This window comes from Aulonocara sp. 'chitande type north' Nkhata Bay, linkage group LG16 (assembly GCF_057382095.1).
Source record: "Aulonocara sp. 'chitande type north' Nkhata Bay isolate Kocher_YH1m ecotype deep benthic linkage group LG16, A_spYH_male_GT1.1, whole genome shotgun sequence".
Lineage (NCBI taxonomy): Eukaryota > Metazoa > Chordata > Actinopteri > Cichliformes > Cichlidae > Aulonocara > Aulonocara sp. 'chitande type north' Nkhata Bay.
Genome location: NC_141359.1, coordinates 8073684 through 8095802, shown reverse-complemented (window position 1 = coordinate 8095802; position 22119 = coordinate 8073684). Strand labels below are relative to the sequence as shown.

The following is a 22119-nucleotide window of genomic DNA, read 5'->3' as shown; positions in this document are numbered from 1 at the left end:
CAGGGGACGCGGGAAAACATCCTTTGGAAGGATAATGAGAAGCTCTCTACTCAGAATGTTCCGGGGCGGCATTTTTAGATGAAATTATGGTCTCTTTGGATTTTATGAGCCGTCACTCATCGTCTCTACATATCATCTCCATATTCACAGAAAATCAGCTGTACTCTGGATTTTTACCTTTGGTCTTTTAAATCACTGTGTGAGGCTAAGATGCACACCTGGTTCCTTCTGTTGGCCTTTTCAGAAAAAAAAAATCCAACTAAATGGTTCATATTTCTGCTTACAAGAATGAGCTGATAGCAACGGCAGGCTAGACGAGAGGGCCAAGCGCTTGGTGCTACACGGGGATCACAATTCTCTACCCATAGCTACACCCCTGAAGTCTCCATCACCCATCTGCCACTGACTGGCTCACATCCACAACCCTTCAACCACTCCTGCTACCAGAGAGGGACGAAATCCTTAGTCTGCAACCAGCCAAGAGCTCATCTCTTTGCAGAGGGGATCACAGACTGTTCCCCTGTACTACATCCAATCTGATCCTTCAGACTAAAATGCCATAAGTAGCTTATTTCCTATACTACACCTCTGGATCCCCACTTCACTAGATAAAGAGCTTGGTTACTCATTGGCACAATATGGTGCGAGTGACACGTTTTAAATTTGAACTCACGAATGTCAGTTTAAATGTCGCTAACTGAGGTGCACAGTTAGCCACCAGTAATAAAAAAAATATCCCATCATAAACCATGTTTTTCTTTTTAAAAGTCGATCAAATTTGCATTTTTTGGACTCCACTACAGTAGCATTGCACGATTTATTATTTAGAGCAGTCTGACGTTTTAGCACACAGGGATTCATTCATTCATTCAAAATTAGATTTAATACCTTTTCAGAGATATATAACGTTAAATTTGATCCTTCTGCTCTAACAGCTATCTTTGGAGAGACACCTCGAAACGTCATTCTCTCAAAAATAAAAAATTCGAATTCTATGTCCTTTGCTTCACTCACTGCAAGGCGCCTTATACTTAAGAAGCAGGAAGCTCCTCCCACACATGAACAGTGGCTTGATGAAATGATGAAATATATACTATCAGGTTCAACCACCAAATTTCTTAAGGCATGGCAGCCATTTCTAATGTACATGGAAACATTTAAAATGACCACCTGATACCAGATCTCTATATCACTATCATAGTTAACTGTACACTGAGTCCCTTATACATTTCATTTTTATATTTGTGGGTTTTTTTTGTTGTTGTTAGTTTGCTGCTCTCTTTCTGTTATTTTTTGGGGTATTGACAGATAAGGAGGTCCTCGTTTAGAAGTAAGACCAGTAACACTGAGCTGTTCCTTCCTTTACTCTTCAAAAATTACAAGCAGATAAAATTGTGTTTAAAACCTATATACAGTAATTTATTGATCTTCGTCACAGAACTCCATTATCATGCAAAAATCAAATACAAATAGTAAACATTACACTGCGTTCTTGAAGTCAAAAGAACTTGAAAGATATTTTGAGTTGAACCCGCACACATTAACATTTTGCTAATATTTTAGCGTGCTGTTAAAAACCAAAAATATACAACTGCATTTAAAAATTTAATTCAATTAAAATTAACAAAAATAAATAAATAAATCACTACAACTTCTTGTATAAGTGGAACTATACGTCACATTCATGGGAACGAGGTTGTCACATATGACGCATGAAAGAGCCACTTCCATTGGATTTGTTAAATAAGATTAAGATATAACTGTTGCACTACTCACAGAGTAAAGAGGGTCATGTCATCTCATGAGGTAAAGTCAGAATTAAAAGCCTATCTTTTACACTCCCCTAACAGGATTTATTGGCCATAAAGATAGCATCATTTAAGTCATGTAGAATCAGATTCCATTTTCTGCTCCCCGGTGCCTGCAGGGAATGATGAAATATCATCATTAGTATAATTTAGGCCCGTCTACGTTTTTAGTGAGGAGCAGACATCCTGCAAAAGAAAAAAGAAAAGAACGATATGATATGATGACCAACACGCAATCACAGATTGTTCTCGTTTGAAGGGAAAACAAATTAGGCCGCAGCTGATACTCATTTGCGTTTGCTCTATTGGAGTATTTTCCAGCTCAGACCTCCGTGATGTGAAGGAGAATAACCTGGTTCTGTTTTCTGCCACCTCCTCCGTATTCACCCCTCGCCCCCCCTTTTTCCCCAGAGCTTGTAATGGGGAGATAATGAGTGAAGCTTGTTAGTTATTCTTTCCACTCTCCTCAATCTGGAGGAAAATAAATAAATAAAAATAGTGTGCAGTGTCGTGGCGCTGTCGTCCAATCAGCATCTGTCTGGGCCAGACAATTACACAGATGCCAGATTGTTTGTCAAATGTTTTCATGACGGGGGCCACACCTCGGAGCAGCTACCACCGCTAATTGAACCTGCTGGATCGAGGTCCCTGCCATTCAAACATCCACTGAGCCAAGACACAGGGAGCGCAATGTTTGCACGAGCCTGTGTATGATTTTTATTTATTCATTTATTTTTTGGCAAAGGGCTTGTGCTGACACCCAAAGAAATTTAGCTAAGCAGCAGTAGCACTTTAAATGTGAAACTGCAACACCTGCTCCCTGCGGCAAACTGTGCTCGCGACTGGCACGCAGAGTGCTGACTAAAGGGAGAGGGACGGCTGGTGGCGTATAATAAGCTACAACTTGACATTAACAACTTAAGGGCTGCTAGCGGGTGAGACAAGGGACAGAGATTGTTCTGTTCATTAGCACAATCTTTCCTGGGAATTTATCTAATGATGCTGTGATGCAGCAAGTTGATGAAAAAAAAGTAAAAACAGAAAGGGGGAATAGAGAGTTTTGGGGAAATGGAAAAAGAATTTAATACATTTAAAAGTAATTTCTTCTTCTGGAGAAACATTTTTCCAATCAAAGAATGGATTTTAGCTCCTAGATGGTATCTAGGAGCTAAAATCCCAAAGGCCTGTGAGCCTGTTGACTGGAAGTATTGCATGCGAATACCAGCTTCCTGTCATGCAACACCATGGTGCACACTGCAGGGGAGTCTAAAAAGAATACACTTTTCTTCATCATTATGGCGCACATGTAGAATTATGGCTATAATGTATCATTCACGCATGAGGATGATTCATCAATAATTCCTCTTAATAAAACATACCAGCATGCATACCATTCTTGGCATCATCATCAAAGCTTGAAGGTGCAATATCATTCGTCTGACTCACTTTAAGTCAAAAGAATGGGCCATTATTTTACTGGTAACACAGGAAGCCATAACATTTTTAAAAGGACTTGGTTTTCCTTCTCATATCTGGTAAACAAAGCGAGATCTAACATATTTTCTGGGTTTCCGCAGCACTGAAGGGCACTGCTGTGCTGTTTTTTGTTAGATGAAGTTTCTTTGTTGTAGAAATGAAACTTTAGGACACTCAAGTTAAACAATCGTCTCCTGCTTTTACTTCATACTTCAAACAAGGGCAACTGCACATTTGTACAGGTCCTATTATCTTCCCAGTTCTAAAGCTGTCCTCCAACCAGGATCATTTATGTGCTGCAGACAAATATTCATATCATCTTTCCATTCAGATAAAAAGTACAGTAGCTCACCGAGCTCACCAAAAGACTCCACTCATTCTCCAGGCTTGATTGTTTCAGACCTTTCCAATAAAAATTGAGACCTTTTCTAATAATCTGTCAGCGACTACAAAATTATCTCTCCACTTACCTCACTCCAGCACTTGCACAGACAAAACAAAGCTACAAAAGAATTGCTGCGTTTCTTCTGTTTTCAATGTGAATCTTTCTGGATTTACAGCAGCAGTTCAACAGGTAGATTAATCATTACCAACTACAGATGAATAAACTTTGGATGGATGAACGGATATCCAGTGTTCACCACAACCAACCACAAGACCGTCGTTCAGTGGATGAACTTAAGTTATATTCAGTCACTTTCACACGATCAAGCCCCAAGACAACCCAACCCAAATGACACAGGAGCGGTTGGAGGAATTTCATTTACCCATCAACTGTTGCATCAAAGAAAGACTAATTATGCATCCACTGACTCCAAGACTATTGCAATCAACACCAATAACTCAACAGTTCTGTTTACATATACTTTCACCTAATGCAGCAAACAGCTTCATTGATTAACAGCGGGAGTTATAGGCTCATTTCCCTGATTACAACTTAAAGAAAACACTGGATCTGCTTGGTAGTGCTGATTGCACCTCAGCCTACGACAAATATACATCTATCAGACACGAATGAGTCCCTTCCTTTTGCAGAGTCCACACTTTGTCTTCATAGCGTGGCTCCCGATCCAACACTGGAGGTGAAGTGGTAGCTGCATTAGCATCAATTTCCCTCGCTCTATTGCAGCATCGCTGCACTCAGATCATATATTAAAAGGGAGCAGATGAGAGAGGAGCAAGAGCGGCTCCTATTTTTACCTCAAATCAACCTTCACTGTTCTTTATGATATTTATTAATTATTAACATTGTTAGAAACAATACAGCCTTGCAAGTGGCAGGTGTACACATCAACATATAATATGTACGCAAAGACCAAGTGAACAGAGTGATTAACACAATGAAAAACATTCACAGGCAACACTTTTTAAATATGCCTTTTATATAGAATAGGTGCAACTAAAGTTCTCACGAAGAACACTTGATTATTTCATTGCTTCCTGAATAAAGAAACACTTTGTTCACAAAATCTTTTTGCATTATGTTATTCCATTTGCCAACTCTCCAGCTAGTATTGAACTACATTAAACAAATAAGTAAAAATACACGTGCACTTTATCCAGGCTCCATTTTACCATTTCTTTTAAATATGCAAATAATGTTCAAGTGGGGTTCAGTGTATCTGCTTAACCTTCATCACCATATAAATCGTTCCCTACTCTTTGGCTTTTGGCAAACACAGCATTGTCTTTTCTCTTGAGATCAAATCATCATAAACTCCATGAATCTGTGAGGTGTGTATAGCTTTATGTTCAATTTTATGTTTAAGGAATGAAATTCGCAAGGCAGAAATGTGTGTGGGTTTTTTTAAATTCACCGATCATCTCCTGATGCCACAACTTATTCTGCTTTGGTGGACCTGACGCCCAGATTAGGAATGACTGAGTGTCTCTATCCATCTATCTGCAACTCTGTATTCAGATGTATGAATGTGTCAGATTCAGCTGTGAAGAAGGCGTGCAAATGTAAAATGAGGGGTCACAGTAAATGTTTATTTTCTAATTTGACGCCTCGCTGATTCTATTGAGTTTTAATTTGATAAACAGACTGAATGCCATTTAAAATCAGAAACGCTAAAACTAGTTCAGCTCTGGAATCAGCAGACTCACACTTTAAGTTAATTAAGTTATTACACAATGCAAAAGTGACATAACATGGGTGAGATTGTTGCTTGGTCCATGTAGTTTGGTTATTTGAGAGGTTTATTAGAAGGTGCAGCAGGGACATGTGTTACACATCAGTGGTCAGGATGTCCAAAAAACTCCCTGAAAAGCCTTCAGCTAATCCAAAATGCTGCAGCAAGAGTCCTGACAGGGACTAGAAAGAGAGAGCAGATTTCTCCCGTTTTGGCTTCCTGTTAAATCCAGAATTGAATTCAAAATCCTGCTCCTCACATACAAGGTCTTAAATAATCAGACCCCATCTTATCTCAATGACCTTGTAGTACCATATCACCCTATTAGAGCACTTTGCTCTTGCTCTGCAGGCCTACTTGTTGTTCCTAGAGTATTTAAAAGTAGAATGGGAGGGAGAGCCTTCAGTTTTCAGGCCCCTCTTCTGTGGAACCAGCTTCCAGTTTGGATTCAGGAGACAGACACTATCTCTACTTTTAAGATTAGGCTTCAAACTTTTCTTTTTGCTAAAGCATATAGTTAGGGCTGGACCAGGTGACCCTGAATCCTCCCTTAGTTATGCTGCAATAGATGTAGGCTGCCGGGGGATTCCCATGATGCATTGAGTTTTTCCTTTCCAGTCACCTTTCTCACTCACTATGTATTAACAGACCTCTCTGCATTGAATCATATCTGTTATTAACCTCTGTCTCTCTTCCACAGCATGTCTTTATCCTGTCTTCCTTCTCTCACCCCAACCAATCACAGCAGATGGCCCCGCCCCTCCCTGAGCCTGGTTCTGCCGGAGGTTTCTTCCTGTTAAAAGGGAGTTTTTCCTTCCCACTGTCGCCAAAGTGCTTGCTCATAGGGGGTCATATGATTGTTGGGTTTTTCTCTGTATCTATGAAGCGCCTTGAGGTGACTTTTGTTGTGATTTGGCTCTATATAAATAAAATTGAATTGGTCTAAACATGGACAGGTCATTACAGTCTGAACGTGTGAAGTCTTACGCAGTGATCAGTCAATGGTTACGAGTCATTTCCAATGAAAGCCAGTAATATGAAGCTACCAACTGTCGCTCTCATGATGGGCTTGACAATAAAAAAAATAAATAGTCAAAGTTGCACTGCTCTCAACAGTTTTTCAGCACTTAAGTGATGGAGTGAAGCATCCACCATCATTCTTTCATCCTTGCATGCATACACACATGCACAGCACATTTACACCAACACTTCATGGCAGGTCTTTTTGACAGTGTAGCAGACTTGTAATATTTTCACTCATAATGTCAATGCAGTGTTAAAGTACAGCTTCACTTTTAATCCACATTCAGTAGTCAGAGTGGCACAGACACACACAAAAAGGATGGCATAACTCACCGGGCCATTGCCACTCCGAACACACATCCACCAATGGTCGACCAGAAACCAATCCAGCCTGCATCCACCTGTGTTTAAAAAGAGAGAGAGAAAGAAAGAAAACAAAGGAAAATGAGGTGGTGGTTTGGGAGAGAAGCCAAGAGAAAAGAACAGAAACAGAAAAGCATACACCCTGTTCAACATGCAGTCCATGACTGAGGACAGAGCTAGACAGAGAGCAGGCTCTAAGTGCCTGAAGACTGTGAAGACCTGCCAATCACCGTGTCCGGTAAATTGCCAGGGTTGGCAATGTTGCATGAGTGTGTGTGCGTGCGCAAAGCTTGCTGTCCTTTTTTTATTTTCCAGGATGAAAGTCAAAACACACACACACACACACACACACACACACACACACACACACACACACACACACAAAGTCAGAAGAAAGGACACGTTGACCAAGGGACTGCCACAGAATCAATAAGAGGTAAAATACAGCACGCCTCCCTTTCTCTCTCTCACACACTCACAGGAAAAGTCAAAGTGCCAATAAATGCATTTGGTTCTCATAAGTCTTCTATTGACAATAACTTTCATTAAGTCAAATTCAGATGGTAGATCATTCAGCGAGGAAGCTGAATCTAAAGCAGGACCTGATGCTTTCTGCTTAATCACACTCTGCACCAATCTGTCAAGAAAGTTCACGATGAAGAAAAGTGGACTATCAAAGTTATTAAATGTAGACCGATTCTAGCTTACAAGTGATGCATGCCAAAATGCCATTATATTTGATCAGAGTTTTGTGTGGGCCAGCCTTCTGTGAAGCAGTGAAGATCAATGGAAAGGCACTCATCTCATGTTTGCATAGCCTGAAGCAGCACAGAGAGGTGAACTGTACTCCCCAAGTAAATAAAAAAGATCTAAAAATATATATTATAAATCAAAACACCCACAACCCTGTAGCACCTATAATTGCTGTTTATCTTCCATGTAGGCCGTGCAGCACTGATGCTGGGATTTTCTATGGTGTATGTCACATCAGTTTGTGCGCCAGTTCAGGGAGCTAAACACAAATTGCATGCCAAGCCATTTCAATTCAAAAGATACAAATTACTATGTTTCATGTGTGGGTGGAGAGTTAATTAACTGCAGCATTCTCAGTGCTTGGATCCTTTAAAAGGCCAAGCCTGAAGCTTAATCATGTCTGCTATTTTGTGACTGTGTCAATAAGCTGGCGACGACTGCAGTTAGGATGGAGAAAGCCATATCATGTTAATGTGTTTGTTTCTGTTTTCTCTCTTGATCGCTTGTCATAAACCTGATCCTCTGAGAAGAAGTGGCATGTTGTGCTAATGCTGAATCTCTTCGTATAATCCTAAAAATCCACAAAGCAGTGTTTAATGCTGAGAAGTGTTTTATGTGAAGGCAGAACATGTTAAAAAGTGCTTCAAAACTCCCAGTGGTTGTGTATTGGTATTAAAAAAAAAGAAAAAAGAAAAAGAAAAACTAATCTTACTAAAAGAAGCAGGACGCAATCTGCATTCAAATTCTATGCATTCTAAATGGGTCTCCATTAAAAACTGATGAGCTGAAGCACTAAAGCACCCATTTCCCGAGACCTACGGATTGTGATGATACTTGTATCTGCAGGTTTAGCACATTTCCCCTCTAGAGCTCAAATGGCATCCTTAGCATCGGACGTTTGGCGCTTCCCCTGTGCATCTAGTATCCAAATTCCAGAAATACACACCCTTGTTATAATAGAATAGGTGACCATTTTTACTTTTCTCATCCTTTTGCGTTTCGATGGCTCTTGTCCTAGTATCACCCCAACTCCCATTTCCTACCACAAACAATCACAGTGGAGAGGCACAGAAACTGCAGCGTGATTGCATTTGAAGAGAGCGCCCATTTGCAGGTACAAAATTGAAAAGAATGGCAATTCAACCACTGACATGAGTTTTTTACAAAAGATAAAAAACAACACAAATTTTGTTGTCTCAATCTCTTTTCTGGGTGGCCACACAGCACACACCGTGTCAGTATGGAAATATATTGAGGCATGACTTGCTGACTTGTATTTGCTCGCTGGAAGATACAAGGCCTCGGTGGAGTTTGTCATTTTCTTCCCTCCTGGGGTGATTGTATGTGCACACTATGTTCTAAGAGCGTCAGTAATTTCACGCATATTTTTAAGACTCGCATATAAACCAAACAAACATGAAAACGTGAGTTTCCTAGTCGGGCTCCAGTCAAATCACCACATGCTGTGTCATTTCCCTGCCAACAGATCCCCGTGTGCCTCTGCCCCTCTTCCAGTCATTTACTCAATCAATCCTTGTAAGTCGTTAAACATCACTTCTAGTTCGTATTTCATGAAGTCGTAAAAAAAACAGCATGACGACTGAGACCAGAGAGCTGGCTAGGTGCTGTAACAGTCTTTGTCACTTGCAGAGCATGTTTCGTTCGCCTTCATGTTTTATTTCTTTATTAGTTTTTCAGACACTCTGCTGTGGGACAAGAACATGTTTGTATTTCCAATAGACTCTGGGGGAGAGGGGAAAAAAAGAAAAGAGACATCAACATTTGTCTAATCCAGTGACAACTGATTGCTCTTACTGCCTCACGGCACTCATGGTCACCTCTCACTCAGGCTGGGTGGCTAGCTGCGGAAACAGATGACAGAAGCATCTTTATTCCAGAAAAGGACCCCGAAGAAGCATGTGTAAGAAAAATGCTGACAGAGAGAGGGAGGAGGAGGAGAGATGAGGTTAGGTCTTGAAACACACCAAGGATAAATGACTGCATGAATCAGCAGCAGAACTGAGTTACCAAATGTGTGCACTAGAAAAGAAAAAGAAGTGAAAATAGAATTTGAAAAACGGTGCAGTGAAAAAAGGATTTGCCCCTTCCTGATTTCATTTACGCACATTTGTCACACATTAAAGATCAAATACATTTTATTTTAGACAAAAATAATTTTTTTAATGTAGTTTTGAACGAGGATTTCATGTATTAATGGAGGGGGGGGGGGGGGGGGGGGGCTATCCAAACCTACGATAAATCATCTGACTTAACTGAATAAATTTCACCAGCCACACCCAGGCATGATTAATATCACACCTGCTGAATCAAGACATCCATCAAATAGAATCTGTCAAACTGACAAAGTGAAGTAGGCCAAACGATTAAAAATTTAAAAAGCAACACATCAAGCCATGATCTAGAGCAGGGGTGCCCAATCCCGGTCCTCGAGAGCTACCGTCCTGCAGCTTTTAGATGCATCCTTGTTCCCACACACCTGAATCAAATGAATGGCTTGTTATCAGGCCTTTGCCAAACATGATGGCATGCTGAAGAGATCAAACCATTTGATTCAGCTGTGTTGGAGTAGGGATGCATCTAAAAGCTGCAGGATAGTAGCTCTCGAGGACCGGGATTGGGCACCCCTGATCTAGAGAAACCGCTAAAAAACAAATATTATGCTGGAAACCCCTCCAGCGTGGATGAATAAAAATAATTCTGCAAAGAAGACTGAGCAAAATTTCCTCCACAGCAATGCAAATGACTGAATGCTGTTCTGCAGCCAAGGCTGGCACACCCAGTTACTAGGTTTAGGTGGCAATTACTTCCACATCGGTTTGTGATAACCTTTTTTCACTCAAATTAAATCATCAACTGAATGATGCATTTTGCATCTCATCTGGTCATCTTTGTCTAATATTAACATTTGTTTGATGAGCCATTACATCCAATTTCAACCAGATGTGGATTCAGAAAATGATTCCGCAGTAAAGCAAAGGTGTAAACGTGTTCGTGAGTAAACCTGCACCAACATGAGCAAATCATTGCAAAGCAAGAAGAAATTAACAGGAAATTTCTCTTTTGCTATTAATGCTTTGTTCATTTTAAAATGTCAGTAAGAGCTGAAGGCAAATGCAAAGGGAAAAGTTTGCACTTAAACAAAAATTCCAGTGCAAATGCATTGGTGCTTGGGGAAAGAAGAAAAAGATCTAATTAGATGAGAGCTTGCATTTATATAATGCCTATTTTACTCCCAGCACAGCGTCTGTCTGCACCGTCTCTGGATGTGACAGTCAACAAAGTTTAAAACAGACAGAAAAACAAGATAAGCTAGAGCTGGGATTGGGATCTGTGGGTGCATCTTAAGCTAAAACAAAATAAAATGCAGTATTTGCTTTTCCTTAGTTCAACTTGACTTCAATGTCTCCACACCCAAAGAACAAAGCTTCAGTTGCATTCGTACTGCACCACGCACATCGTTTCATTTATTTTTAAGCTCAACTTTTATACCCAAGGGATAGCTCATCTCACTGCAACATACTTTTTGTGTTTTCAAATGTCATGGATAAAAAGAATTTGAGAGAAAAAAAAATCTTTTTAGAACAAATGAAATCTAAGAACAATTTGGTATGCGCCCTGCTTCCTCTTGACAGAGGTATAATGTAGAGGGTGTGACAAGAAGCGTTTCATCCCCCGCTCTGCTGCGTGTGATCTCCTCTCCAGCAGCACCTGTCTGGCGATAACCTTGAAAAGATGCTTCCTTTGCCTTTTGACATGCTGCTGTGTTGAGACCTGGAAGATGCAAACCATCCAGAGCTTTTTTCCTTCCTCCAAGCTGCACCACTCAAAATTACTCTGTTTTTCTGTCTCAAATGGAAGATGGCTGGCAGGCATGCGGATAGCGATTTGCAATCGATTGTGCCCTTCACAAAAGACGCAGCTATGTGTAGGCTCAATAAGTGCAAAACAGAAAAAGACAGCACCAAATCAAAATATGTGATCATATTTGGTTATTTTTAGGTTTCACATGGGGAGTGACAGTGTGTATTTATTCCTGCACAAGAGTGGATTAATACAGGCTTGCAAACGGGTTCTTTAGAATTCAAACGTCAGAATTCCTTCCACATCAAAATATACTTCTCAGTCTTGAATATCATCATGTGTTCTATGTGTGTAATGTCATTTCAGTGCATCATCTTGATAATAACAGACTTTACAGTTTACTGGCAGGAAGAACATCTGAGATATATTTCAAGATGCAACAATGAGAACAAGAGAAAGGACCCCAGCTGTTCGCCCCATTGTTCCACTCAGTGGGCCGCATGTGTGAAAAGCTTTTCAAATTATAGACACAGGTGGATGAAAACTGACTACTTACCTAGTCAAATAAGAGAAATACAAATATTCATACATATTTTTTTGCAGTTCACCCACCTAAAGGGTAACCCAGATGAAAACTAGTCTGTTATGGAGGAAAAATGCCGACCTCGTCTCCACACTTTCCTCAAAAGGCAGTCAAAACACCAGTACTGACCTGTTCTTTCAAAAGGGCACTGGAAAAAAAATGAAATCTGAAGAAACAGCCTCTTACTGAATGCTTTGAGGTACTTCACTTTACTGAAGCTGGTGCAAAGGCAGTATGTTATCCTGTGTGTGCGCATTTGTGCCATACCTGGCTGACTTTGGCTGGTGTAAGAACCATGTCGAGGACGCCCGACCAGCCAGCAATCACTCCTGTGGGGACTGCATAGGCCAGTGCTATCATCAGGAACCGCAGATTGCTGAAAGAGACATTAAACATGTCAATCACAAGAAAACAAACTATATTATACTATACATCATCCAGCCTCCAGACAGAAATTTCAGCACATTTGTAGAATCTATCAATGTAATCTTGGGAAAAAGAAAAAGATTTGAGACCAAAAGTGTTTACAGTATGTACTAATTAATGAGAGATAGTATCTCACTGAATGCTACAATTTAACATGCAGTTATCCAGATCTTTCATACCTTGAAAGCATCTGGGTTTATTTCAGTCCTAAAATAAATAGTATATTAATTGCGTATTGGTGTATTACTCCTACCTCCGCTCTTACTTTAGCAAAAACAGATGATTATCTGATATTTATTCGTGTACCTCTAAAGACTTCTGCATATAAATGTGAGAGCTTGGTCACTTGATTTAATTGAAAGGATATCCTCTGCAGAATCACTGAGGGGTTCATAATTATAATCCAAGCACTAAATGTTACTAATTGCATGAATGCATAATGCCGCCTCCAATTACAGCCTACATCCCAGCAGCAGCGGCCCGAGATGAAACAATGAAAGCAGCATAACGTGGTGTGTCTTTCCTGTCCTGTTCATTGATGTCTGGAGGTCTGCCATCAGCTGTCATCCCACGTCAGGTGGGATGACAGCCACACGCACTCAAGTGCTTCTATCTTTGTCAGGGTACTCACTGACATTAATGCATTCTGTAAATCCTGTGTCTAACATTATATACTTGCCTCCAACACTTGTCCCAGACTAAACTTAATGCTAGCCCCAACTGTAAACGCCCAGCGGTTCATTGAAATTGTGCCAGACAGTGACAACTAGCACAAACTACTCCTGCTACTTGCCAACCTTACTCAATCTTCACTCACAGATTTACTGACCAACATTACTGCAACTTGCTCCTATTCCACTAAACAGTTGTGAGCGCGCCCCGCACCCCCCACAATGTGATTACGCAAACAGATTTTGTCCTCACAACATGGATAATACACAGCACACACAGGCACACCACTTTGGCTCATCTCCCTGTGCCTGTCACAACAGAAAACCCATCCCTGTTCAGAGCACAGAGACAGAGAGATAAGAAGCAGCATGAACACTGGTGGGAAGCTGCCAACATTAAGCTAAAGGATCTAAAATAAGGACCAAAAACTCAGAATTAGGAATTTGAATGATCACTCAGAATACTCTGAATTCTTGGCACTGCACTGTAAAGCTTAAAAGCTTAACAGTGTGTGACATGTACTCGTTCAATGACTCAATTATAAATTGTCCATAAGGCAATAAAAATAATGACTGCAACCAGTGACTGCTGTTATAGCTGGAACACTTTCTATCACATGAACCTGTTTCAATAGCAAACCTATAAGAGCCTTCCTGCGTTTGCCATCTTACATTTCAGGTACTCTCATGAGAAAACAGTGTAAACACATTTTTACACAGTTGCTGTTAAACCATCTATTGTTATTACTCCACTCTCTAATGAAAGTCAGATCTTTGATACTGTTATGTCTGTCACTGCATAACAATGTGGTTTAAAAGAAAAAGAAAAATGGATTGCTTTTAATTGTAAACTCCTCAAAGACAGCCACTCGTTTGCAATTAATCACAAATGTGACGGGGTTTGAGGTTATAGTTAAGTGCACGTGAGCCACTAGTATGTGCATTTATTGTTTCATTAGCTGCAAAACCATGTTTAATTGTTTAAAAAAAAAAAAACAAAAAAAAAAACAAAACTAACAATTGCTCAAAATTAAAAGCTATAAATGCATCTTTGATTTGAGGTAAATCCATTTGTAGATAATAATCGTTCATCAGTTCACTGGAATCAAACTGCAGCAGCAGGAATCTAAATGCTACAGCAGACATGAGGCTGACACAAGCAGTTTAGCTCACAGTGAACTGTTTGCAAAAAGGGAGAAAATTAATAAAGTCGCGTCTATGTGCATTTATGTATGTGTGCCCAATATACACTCAAAGTTGATCCATTTAGAATATATAACACCTCTCCAATCACATGAAAGTCAAATACAATCACTTGGAGCACAAACACCCACACTAATCACCTTCGCCCAGTGAGGTGACATGGTGATTTAAAAATCAGAGCCACATCCTCAACCCAAACAATGTGATTAGAATCACTCAGTGTCTGACAAATGAGGCAGGGCTGGAAGCAGATTCACAGATTGTTGTTGTTTTCTTCTCCTGCTGTTGGTTTATGGACGTAACTCTTACATTTATTCTGCCTCTGCTTTATTATAATGCAGCCAGCATCCTGAACGGTATCAAGCAGGGACATCTGGATAACACTTTGAGGCCGGCATCGTCCATATGCTTCAAATGCAGACAAAGTTCACGAATACACACAAACTACAGAGAGAGAACTTCCCAGGACAAACTACCTGTACGGCCAAAGTAGTGTTGCTGTAAACAAATCCACAGCCCTTCCCTTTCCTGACACCGGTGAACCTCACACAATGAATCGCTTTATTGGAAGAATGCTTTGATTATACATGAAAAAACAAACGCCGCCAGTCTCTCAGCTGCAGACGGCTTGTCTCATCTTAAGCAGTATGAAGCGGTTTGGCCTTGGACAGAGTATGTAGGGACAGTCATAAAAGCCTTGTGACAAAGTACTCCCCCTGCTTTTCCTATTAGCACCCTTTTCATTAACCTTGCCACAACAACAGGAAATCCATATCCATGCATTTTTTTCCCCTCTAAAGATGAGCTTACTTAGATAACCAAATGCAAGCAGGCAGACACCATCTATTGGTAAGTTTTTTCTCCTCTCCACTTCCTGCTGGGGATGAAATATTTCCAAAGGAGTCTCAAAGCTGCCGGTGTCATCAGCTAAGTGTCCTTGGCAGAACCGGCTGGAGCGCAATGCATCAAAATGACAACTTTCAAAGTGAGTATGACTGGGGGTGGGAGGAAGGGGTCATTAATAGTCAAGCTTCGGCCTGTTTAGTATCACCACACCGGGTGATGAGAATACAATGATAACTTTGCACCATGTGTGGAGACATCCAGGTTTCTAATTAGACTGCTGCTGTGGCAGCAGATGTGAACAGCTGGAAGCACTCATCAAGCTGAAGATCGTTAACCAGTGCTCGGACCCTGACAGATAAATGGATGAACAGATACATCAATAGATAAGCATCAAGCTTAATGGCAAGTTAGCGGGTACCTGCCATCACTGTGAAGGCTACAAAATGCTGCGCGAGGTGCACTATTCAAATCTGCCATCTTGGTATCGGGCCCAATACCAAACAGTTCCTGTCCATACAGGACCAATTCCCTGTCTCTATCAGTCCAACTACCAATTATTCCACATGGTGGATTATCAGCTACTCACAGCAAACCCCGGCTTGAAGATACCTAAAAGTGATGCAAAATGATGTTACACAGTGAGGTAAAATAAGTTCCAACAGCCAAATTCTTTGATCCGCCTGTAATCAGGGTGAGAAACACTACTGAACACAATAGTAAACAGTGAAACCTAAAACATCTGGATACGTTTCATGGAAAGCTGCAGTGTGGTTAATAAATTACAATTAGAGTCATATAAGAAGTTAAAATTTCACTAAGTAAAGCTTTAAAGTTCTCAAACTAAGGCAATCGTTTTGTCTAACTGCTCTATGAGTGCACAAGGCCACAAAGACTCAAGTCACTTTTCCTGCTACATGCCCAGTCCCTGCAGGACAACTGTACGGCTTGATGTTGCTGGACTGAGATACAACATGTTGCCCAAACAGGTCACTGGAAGCCTGCCTATCACAAGTGGAACAGAAACCCTCACAGCTGGATGGCCTAGTTAAGTTGGCCAGAAACCTCTGCACGGATGAGCATGTGCGCATGAATAAAATGTGTCAAAAAACACGTATTAGATCGATATCAGCCTGATCGCATAGGTTTCTGAACTCTTTAATGAGTTAAACCTGTCTGTGCTGGTCAGAGGCCTGTGGAAAGTCTGGCCCTGTAGTGAAGCCATTTCTTACTTCAGGGGACCGAGAGTAGCCAACCAAGCTGGGCCAACTTCCTGGCTGCCATCATCCAGCTTTTTCCCTTCTCTTCACCCTTCCCCAGCCTTAATCCAAACTATGGCCACTGCCACAGGCCTCATTTCTTTACAAGCCAGGGCACTGATTCTGGGGCAATGCTGTTTCCTCGTGGCCCAGAGGATTACTATCCCCATGGTGGAAAGTTTGAAGACATATAGGGATATGGGGCTGCAAGGTTTATAATAAAGTGTTATTTAATCATCGTTTCTAGATTGCCGTGTAGACCTCACCTGTACCCTTTCCCAGGGTGGGGGAAGAAAAAGCCCACAGAGAGTCAGATCCTCAACATAACAGAACATCTCTCTTCTTCTCCAGCTACATGCATCAGCTGTGTCTCTTGAGAGTTATTGTAAGTAACTGACCCTCACAGTGTAGATGCAGGGTGATGTCTTTTTTCAACAGTGGCCAGAGCTTAGTGACAAATCTAGAGCGAAGGCTGGAGTTTCTTTGATAACAGGCCAGGCAGATGGTGAGTGCCAACTGTAACATAAGATTCTGTCACTTTCTGAGACAAGAAGCATACTTTGCATCACCAAAATAGACTGAATGTATCCACAGAGCAGAATAAATGCTTCAAACAGGCTAACAACTGCTCTCTTAGAGACCGCTTTCATACAAAATAGCACCGCACGAAGCAAAGTCCAAATACACATCTTTTGTAATCTATTTAAAATCAAGGACATATTAAATTAGGCCTCTTGAATAAGGTTTTGAAAGAATGGTCTCAACATCATCTTTCACATGATTTTGGACTACCAGAAGACATCATCTATGTGTGCATTGGACTTTACCTAAGAAGTCTGCAGATGCTGCTCCTGTAACTGAGTCTCTGGCTTGCAGCGGCCACGCTGGGAGGCATTGGTGGGCGTGCAGGGAAATAGAGCAGGACTGCTCCAAAAAGCACAGCAATAGCAGCCAACTCTGCCGGAGCACAGCGACGTAGAGGAAAAGAGACATACATGTTATTTTCAAAGATGAGACAGTCAGTCCAGTTTGACATTTTAAAAAAAGGTCACCGTGACATCTAGAAGTCCTCTGAAGCCATCCCCGTGATGAACATAACAGCCCACTAGACAAGACTGTAGAATAAATGCATCTAACAAAACGATGCAATCTGACATAGCATCAGCTGATATCACAACTCGTCTCTTAAAAAAAGCAATGCATTTACTAAAAAGCTCCATTGTAGCCACATTAGTGGGTCGCTTTCATTCCATCATATGATAAGTGATACAATATCAGCTTACTTCTTATGTGACTCCTTTTTACTTCTGAAAACCTGCAAAACTTTTGATTCACAAAAATGTATCCGCTTTGCCCTTAAGAAATTAATAACAATACTACCTTAGGTTAAACAAAAGCCGCTGCCTCAATCTATTACAGCATGCCTGTTTCTCTTTTCAGCATGCTTTTAATTTTCTGAATCAGTTAAGCATATCAGCCCTAAAAAGCCATTATTCAGAGACGCAGTTATGAAGATTATAATTGGTGTTTTTGGTGTTTGTGCAATATTCTTGGATCCTTTCGCCTGATTGTATTTCTGTCCCTTGACGGGGCTGACATGATGTCGAAATGATGCGATATCGATCCAACTTGCCCTCAGAGGCTCTTGCTTTTTCTTAGTACCTGCATACATTACTAGCTGGATCCTGTCCCGGATGAAGATGTCGGAAACCGCTGCCGAGATCGTGGTTAGTGCCTGAGTGTCATTGGGAGCTGGAACTATCAGAGGTCCCACTATGAATGAAGCGGCGCCTCCAAGGTAGGAGAAGAGTGAGGCCACGGCTGTTGCTGTGGCTCTCTGATCAGGGGCAAACCATGTGGTGGACAGATAGGGGCCGGCGCTCATCATGGTGGGGCCGGCTAAACCATTAAGCAACTGACCTCCGTGTATCAACCTGTAAAAGAAAAAAAAAAAACGTTCTTATTTAGAAGACATACATGCCTCATATCAAGATGTGCCAGGAAAACACTTCTCTGATATCCCATTGAAACAAACAAAACGGCAGCAGCAGAGCATCACCCTCAGTATCCCTATTAAGTTCAAAATAAACTAAATAAGGACAAAGTAATGAGGCATTTCTTTTGAGCATCTAAAGGAAGAATGACAGGCGAGGGAATAAAAATAAAGGCATAATTATCCCAGAGGAGTCAAGTAACCACCTGCCCCTGAAGTTTCTTTCTAACTTCTGCACCTTCAGACTGAATTGTGTGAGACAGATGTATTCTGAGATAGAGCAGGGCGATATGGCCAAAAATATTTATCACGATATATATTTGAAAATTTGCAATAACGATATAACCGACGATATAATTGATGCGAGACAAAATACAACTCCACAACATTACTAGCGCAAAAAGACAACCTTCCATTTATTTTCACTTAAGAAGCTGGTTTTTATGTACATTAAAGCTTTATAAAAATGTAACAGTGCAAATGCAAATTCCTTGCTGAGAGTTTAACCAAAAGGCATTTCCAGTAGAAATGGGCTGACATATCCTGAGCATAACCATATATAATATCCACTGAAGTTAAAAAGAGGTGCTTTGCAACATTAAACTGCAGTGTGCAGTACGTATTTTTCGGACCATAAGGTGCACAGGATTATAAGGCACATTAAGCAAAACAAAGCAGTCAGATAAATCAAACTTTATTAAACTCATTCTTCTTGCTTCCTCCACTTCTGTACCATTGATTCATTAATGTTGAATTCTCTGGCAGCTGCTCTATTCCCATGTTGTTGCAGTATATTAATGACTAACCTCGTATTGTGGATGGATTATCTCAGTTGTTCTCCTGACTGAAGTTTGGTCCGTTTACAGCATCCTGCCATGCGATTGCATTTGTCTCTAACCATGAAGAACCTTCACGTTAACTTTTATAAGTGGAAAAGTGTTAGTGTTCGTCCTCCAGCTTCACTGTTTATGTTATGCTAACATAGCTGTGTCGCTAGCGATCACGTAGCACATCATTATATACCAGCTAGCCCAACTTCAGTAACCCTACAAACGTCACTGCTGTTTAGTTTCCTGTCTTCATTTATGTTGGAAGTGATAGCAGAGCTGTACGTTTGAATTTTTTCAGAAATCTCTCAGTCAGAACATGCAATATCATGCTTAGGTAACTAGCGAAACTAGCGAGCTAACTTCCGCTAGCTAACTTCTAACTCCGTTAAATGTAATAACTTTTGTTTTCATGGATGCCTGGAAGTTAAACTTTATAGTTACACCTGGTAAAGCAGCAATGCTGATCGTTTTATTAAAGATGAAAGAATTTAGACAGTTTTTAACTCTAAGTGATGCTGCAGTGTTGTTTGACCTGAAGTATACGGAGTTTAGGACCCAGATTACTCCCAGATTTAAGAGCATCTTAGTCCGACAAATACGACAATAAGGACAGCCGCTTGCATGTTCTGCAAAAAATGTGCTTTGTTGTGTATCTGACGGACAAACACCAAACCAGTTCCACATCACTGAAGTTGCACCATTTTTACAAACCAATTCTGGTTCATCTGTTTCACTCAACAATCGGCCATGTGCGTATGAAAACAAAGGCACTGCGCATGCGCGTTTTACTCCCATTCTATCGCGATATTTCATTTTCCTATCGTTGCCTAACATTATACCGGTATTACCGTGAACGGTATAATATGGCCCAGCCCTATTCTGAGATGTCCCCGGATTCCACCAGCACCCCCACCACCCCCTCCAGAACTGTCTGACCGAGACAGCCAGCCGCTGGAGACGGCTCACGGCTGATTGATTGTCTGTACACTCAGTAAAGACTCCCTGGCTCAGCAGGGAGAGAAGAGAACGAGAGAGGAGAGGGGGACACGTGAAGATGTTGGGTTAATTCTGAGCTTATGCCATTTAAAAATCTTCTATAATATTGACTGAAAAAATATTATCAGTATCAAAATTATTAGATTTTACACTAACACTTAATATAAAAAAATTCCTTGAATGGCATTTTGTTTGACAAAACCTTCAATTCTAATACTGAGCCCTGTCGAAACAATATAGTTTATGCCTGCTTTATGTCTAAAGCAGGCATAAACTAGTTTGTTCAGTCTCCACTGTGCTGACATGTCTCTGCCCTCTAACTCGTTCTAACTTTGGAGTCCACTGCCTCTGGGGTTCACAGATAAATGTGTCACAGCAGAATACAAAGTGCTGTGGTCAGTGACAGGCTGATTGGAGAATAACTTGTTCACCCTCTATCTTCTTCCCACATCTCAGACCTGCTAACATCCCCTCCTACACACCAACACCTCCTAAAATACTCTGTGCCTCATACTTTTTATTCATCCCACCTCTTCTTTCCTTGTTTCTCAGTCTTTATCGCTAACTGGGTATGTTTTCAACACTGACACTGAATAACCTGGTTATCCGAGTCCCCGTTTACACGATTCTGACATCATCGAGCTTCTCTGATCTGGTCATTTGCGTTGGTGCAGACATGTCTTTGACTCCTCCGCATCCAACGTGTGTCATTTCTGTACCGAGTGAGTTAACTCGACAGGATGCAGATGAACCCAGTGCCAGGACACTGCTGTATTTACAGCTGTCATTTTCTTCATCTAATTATGTGAGAGGGGAAGTGTGAGCAACAAGCAGTAAAAATTTATCCTCATTATTGGCGTCACACTGTCATTTTCACTTAAGCATGTAGGTTATCATTACATCACTTGTCATTATGTTTTCATTGACTTAACTACATGATTTCTATCAAAGAGTCTCCCCATCATTACTTCTTAACTAAACATAAACACCAGATTCAGCAAACGAGGTGTTGACAGAGCAGCCAGAACCAAAAATAAGTGGTCTTCATGCTCTCAAGCACCAAATGTGCTTTTCTATCTACCCTACTGCATAAAAACCTCTTGAAACATTCAGAAAATGATTTGCAGCAACAGAGACTACTTTGGTAGCTCTGCATCTTTGATTTGGCAGATTTTTTGATTTTCAATCTCCCCGGGATCTAAGCAGGGATCCTCTGCTTGTGTAAATGTGTAAACCACTACACTATGGAGCCACTGGTATAATCTCTGTATGATTAAGACTTGTGTGTACTGGCAAAAACAAAATCTACAGCTGCAATAGTTGGCATCTTATTGTGGCCGTCCTCCATTTGGATGGGTCAGTGTGCAAAGATGGCAATGCAGGTAGCACGAAGCAAGCAGGTCTATGAATTAGGCAGCACGATGTGAGCAAAAGCTAACATTTAATTTGTATTTTATGGTAACAACGACATGATTTATAATATGTTCTTGATACATATGACATTTTTTTACCTACCACACCGAGCCTTTGAGTCAAGCTGTCTGTCTGTCATTGTGTCTGTTGAATTGAAATCGAGAGCTACCCGGAGCCAACTAGCACAACAGTCCCAATCAGGTTTTTGGGCGCACGTACTGATTACGGTCTTATTCAGGACTCAAAAGGGTGCAGACAGAGTGGTCCTGTCCACCTGCTGTACTAGACATTTTCATTAGATGATGATTATTCCAAACCCGGCGCTCTAATCAACTTTCTCCAAAAAAACAAAAACAAAAGAGACAAAGATACGCAGCATAATTTACAACAGTAACTGTGACCTACAGTGATCTCATTTTGAATCTCACCAACAATCGAAGCAGCTCAACTGTTTTGTTTTTAAATTGCATTTCATGCACAATACAAACCAAATTAAAACTTATGGAATCAACTAATAACCTG

At 40.8% G+C, this 22119-nt stretch overlaps 1 protein-coding gene across 1 annotated transcript in view; it reads right to left on the bottom strand.

Annotated features, from left to right (window-relative positions):
- The window catches only part of slc49a4 (solute carrier family 49 member 4), a 46154-nt gene that overhangs the window by 15343 nt on the left and 8692 nt on the right, over positions 1-22119 (bottom strand). The window contains exons 3-6 of the mRNA XM_086267646.1: positions 18028-18299; positions 17193-17322; positions 12231-12339; positions 6776-6843 (exon numbers count right to left, since the gene is read on the bottom strand). Of these exons, the coding sequence (XP_086123772.1) occupies positions 6776-6843; positions 12231-12339; positions 17193-17322; positions 18028-18299 (579 nt within the window). The remainder of the gene's footprint in view (positions 1-6775; positions 6844-12230; positions 12340-17192; positions 17323-18027; positions 18300-22119) is intronic.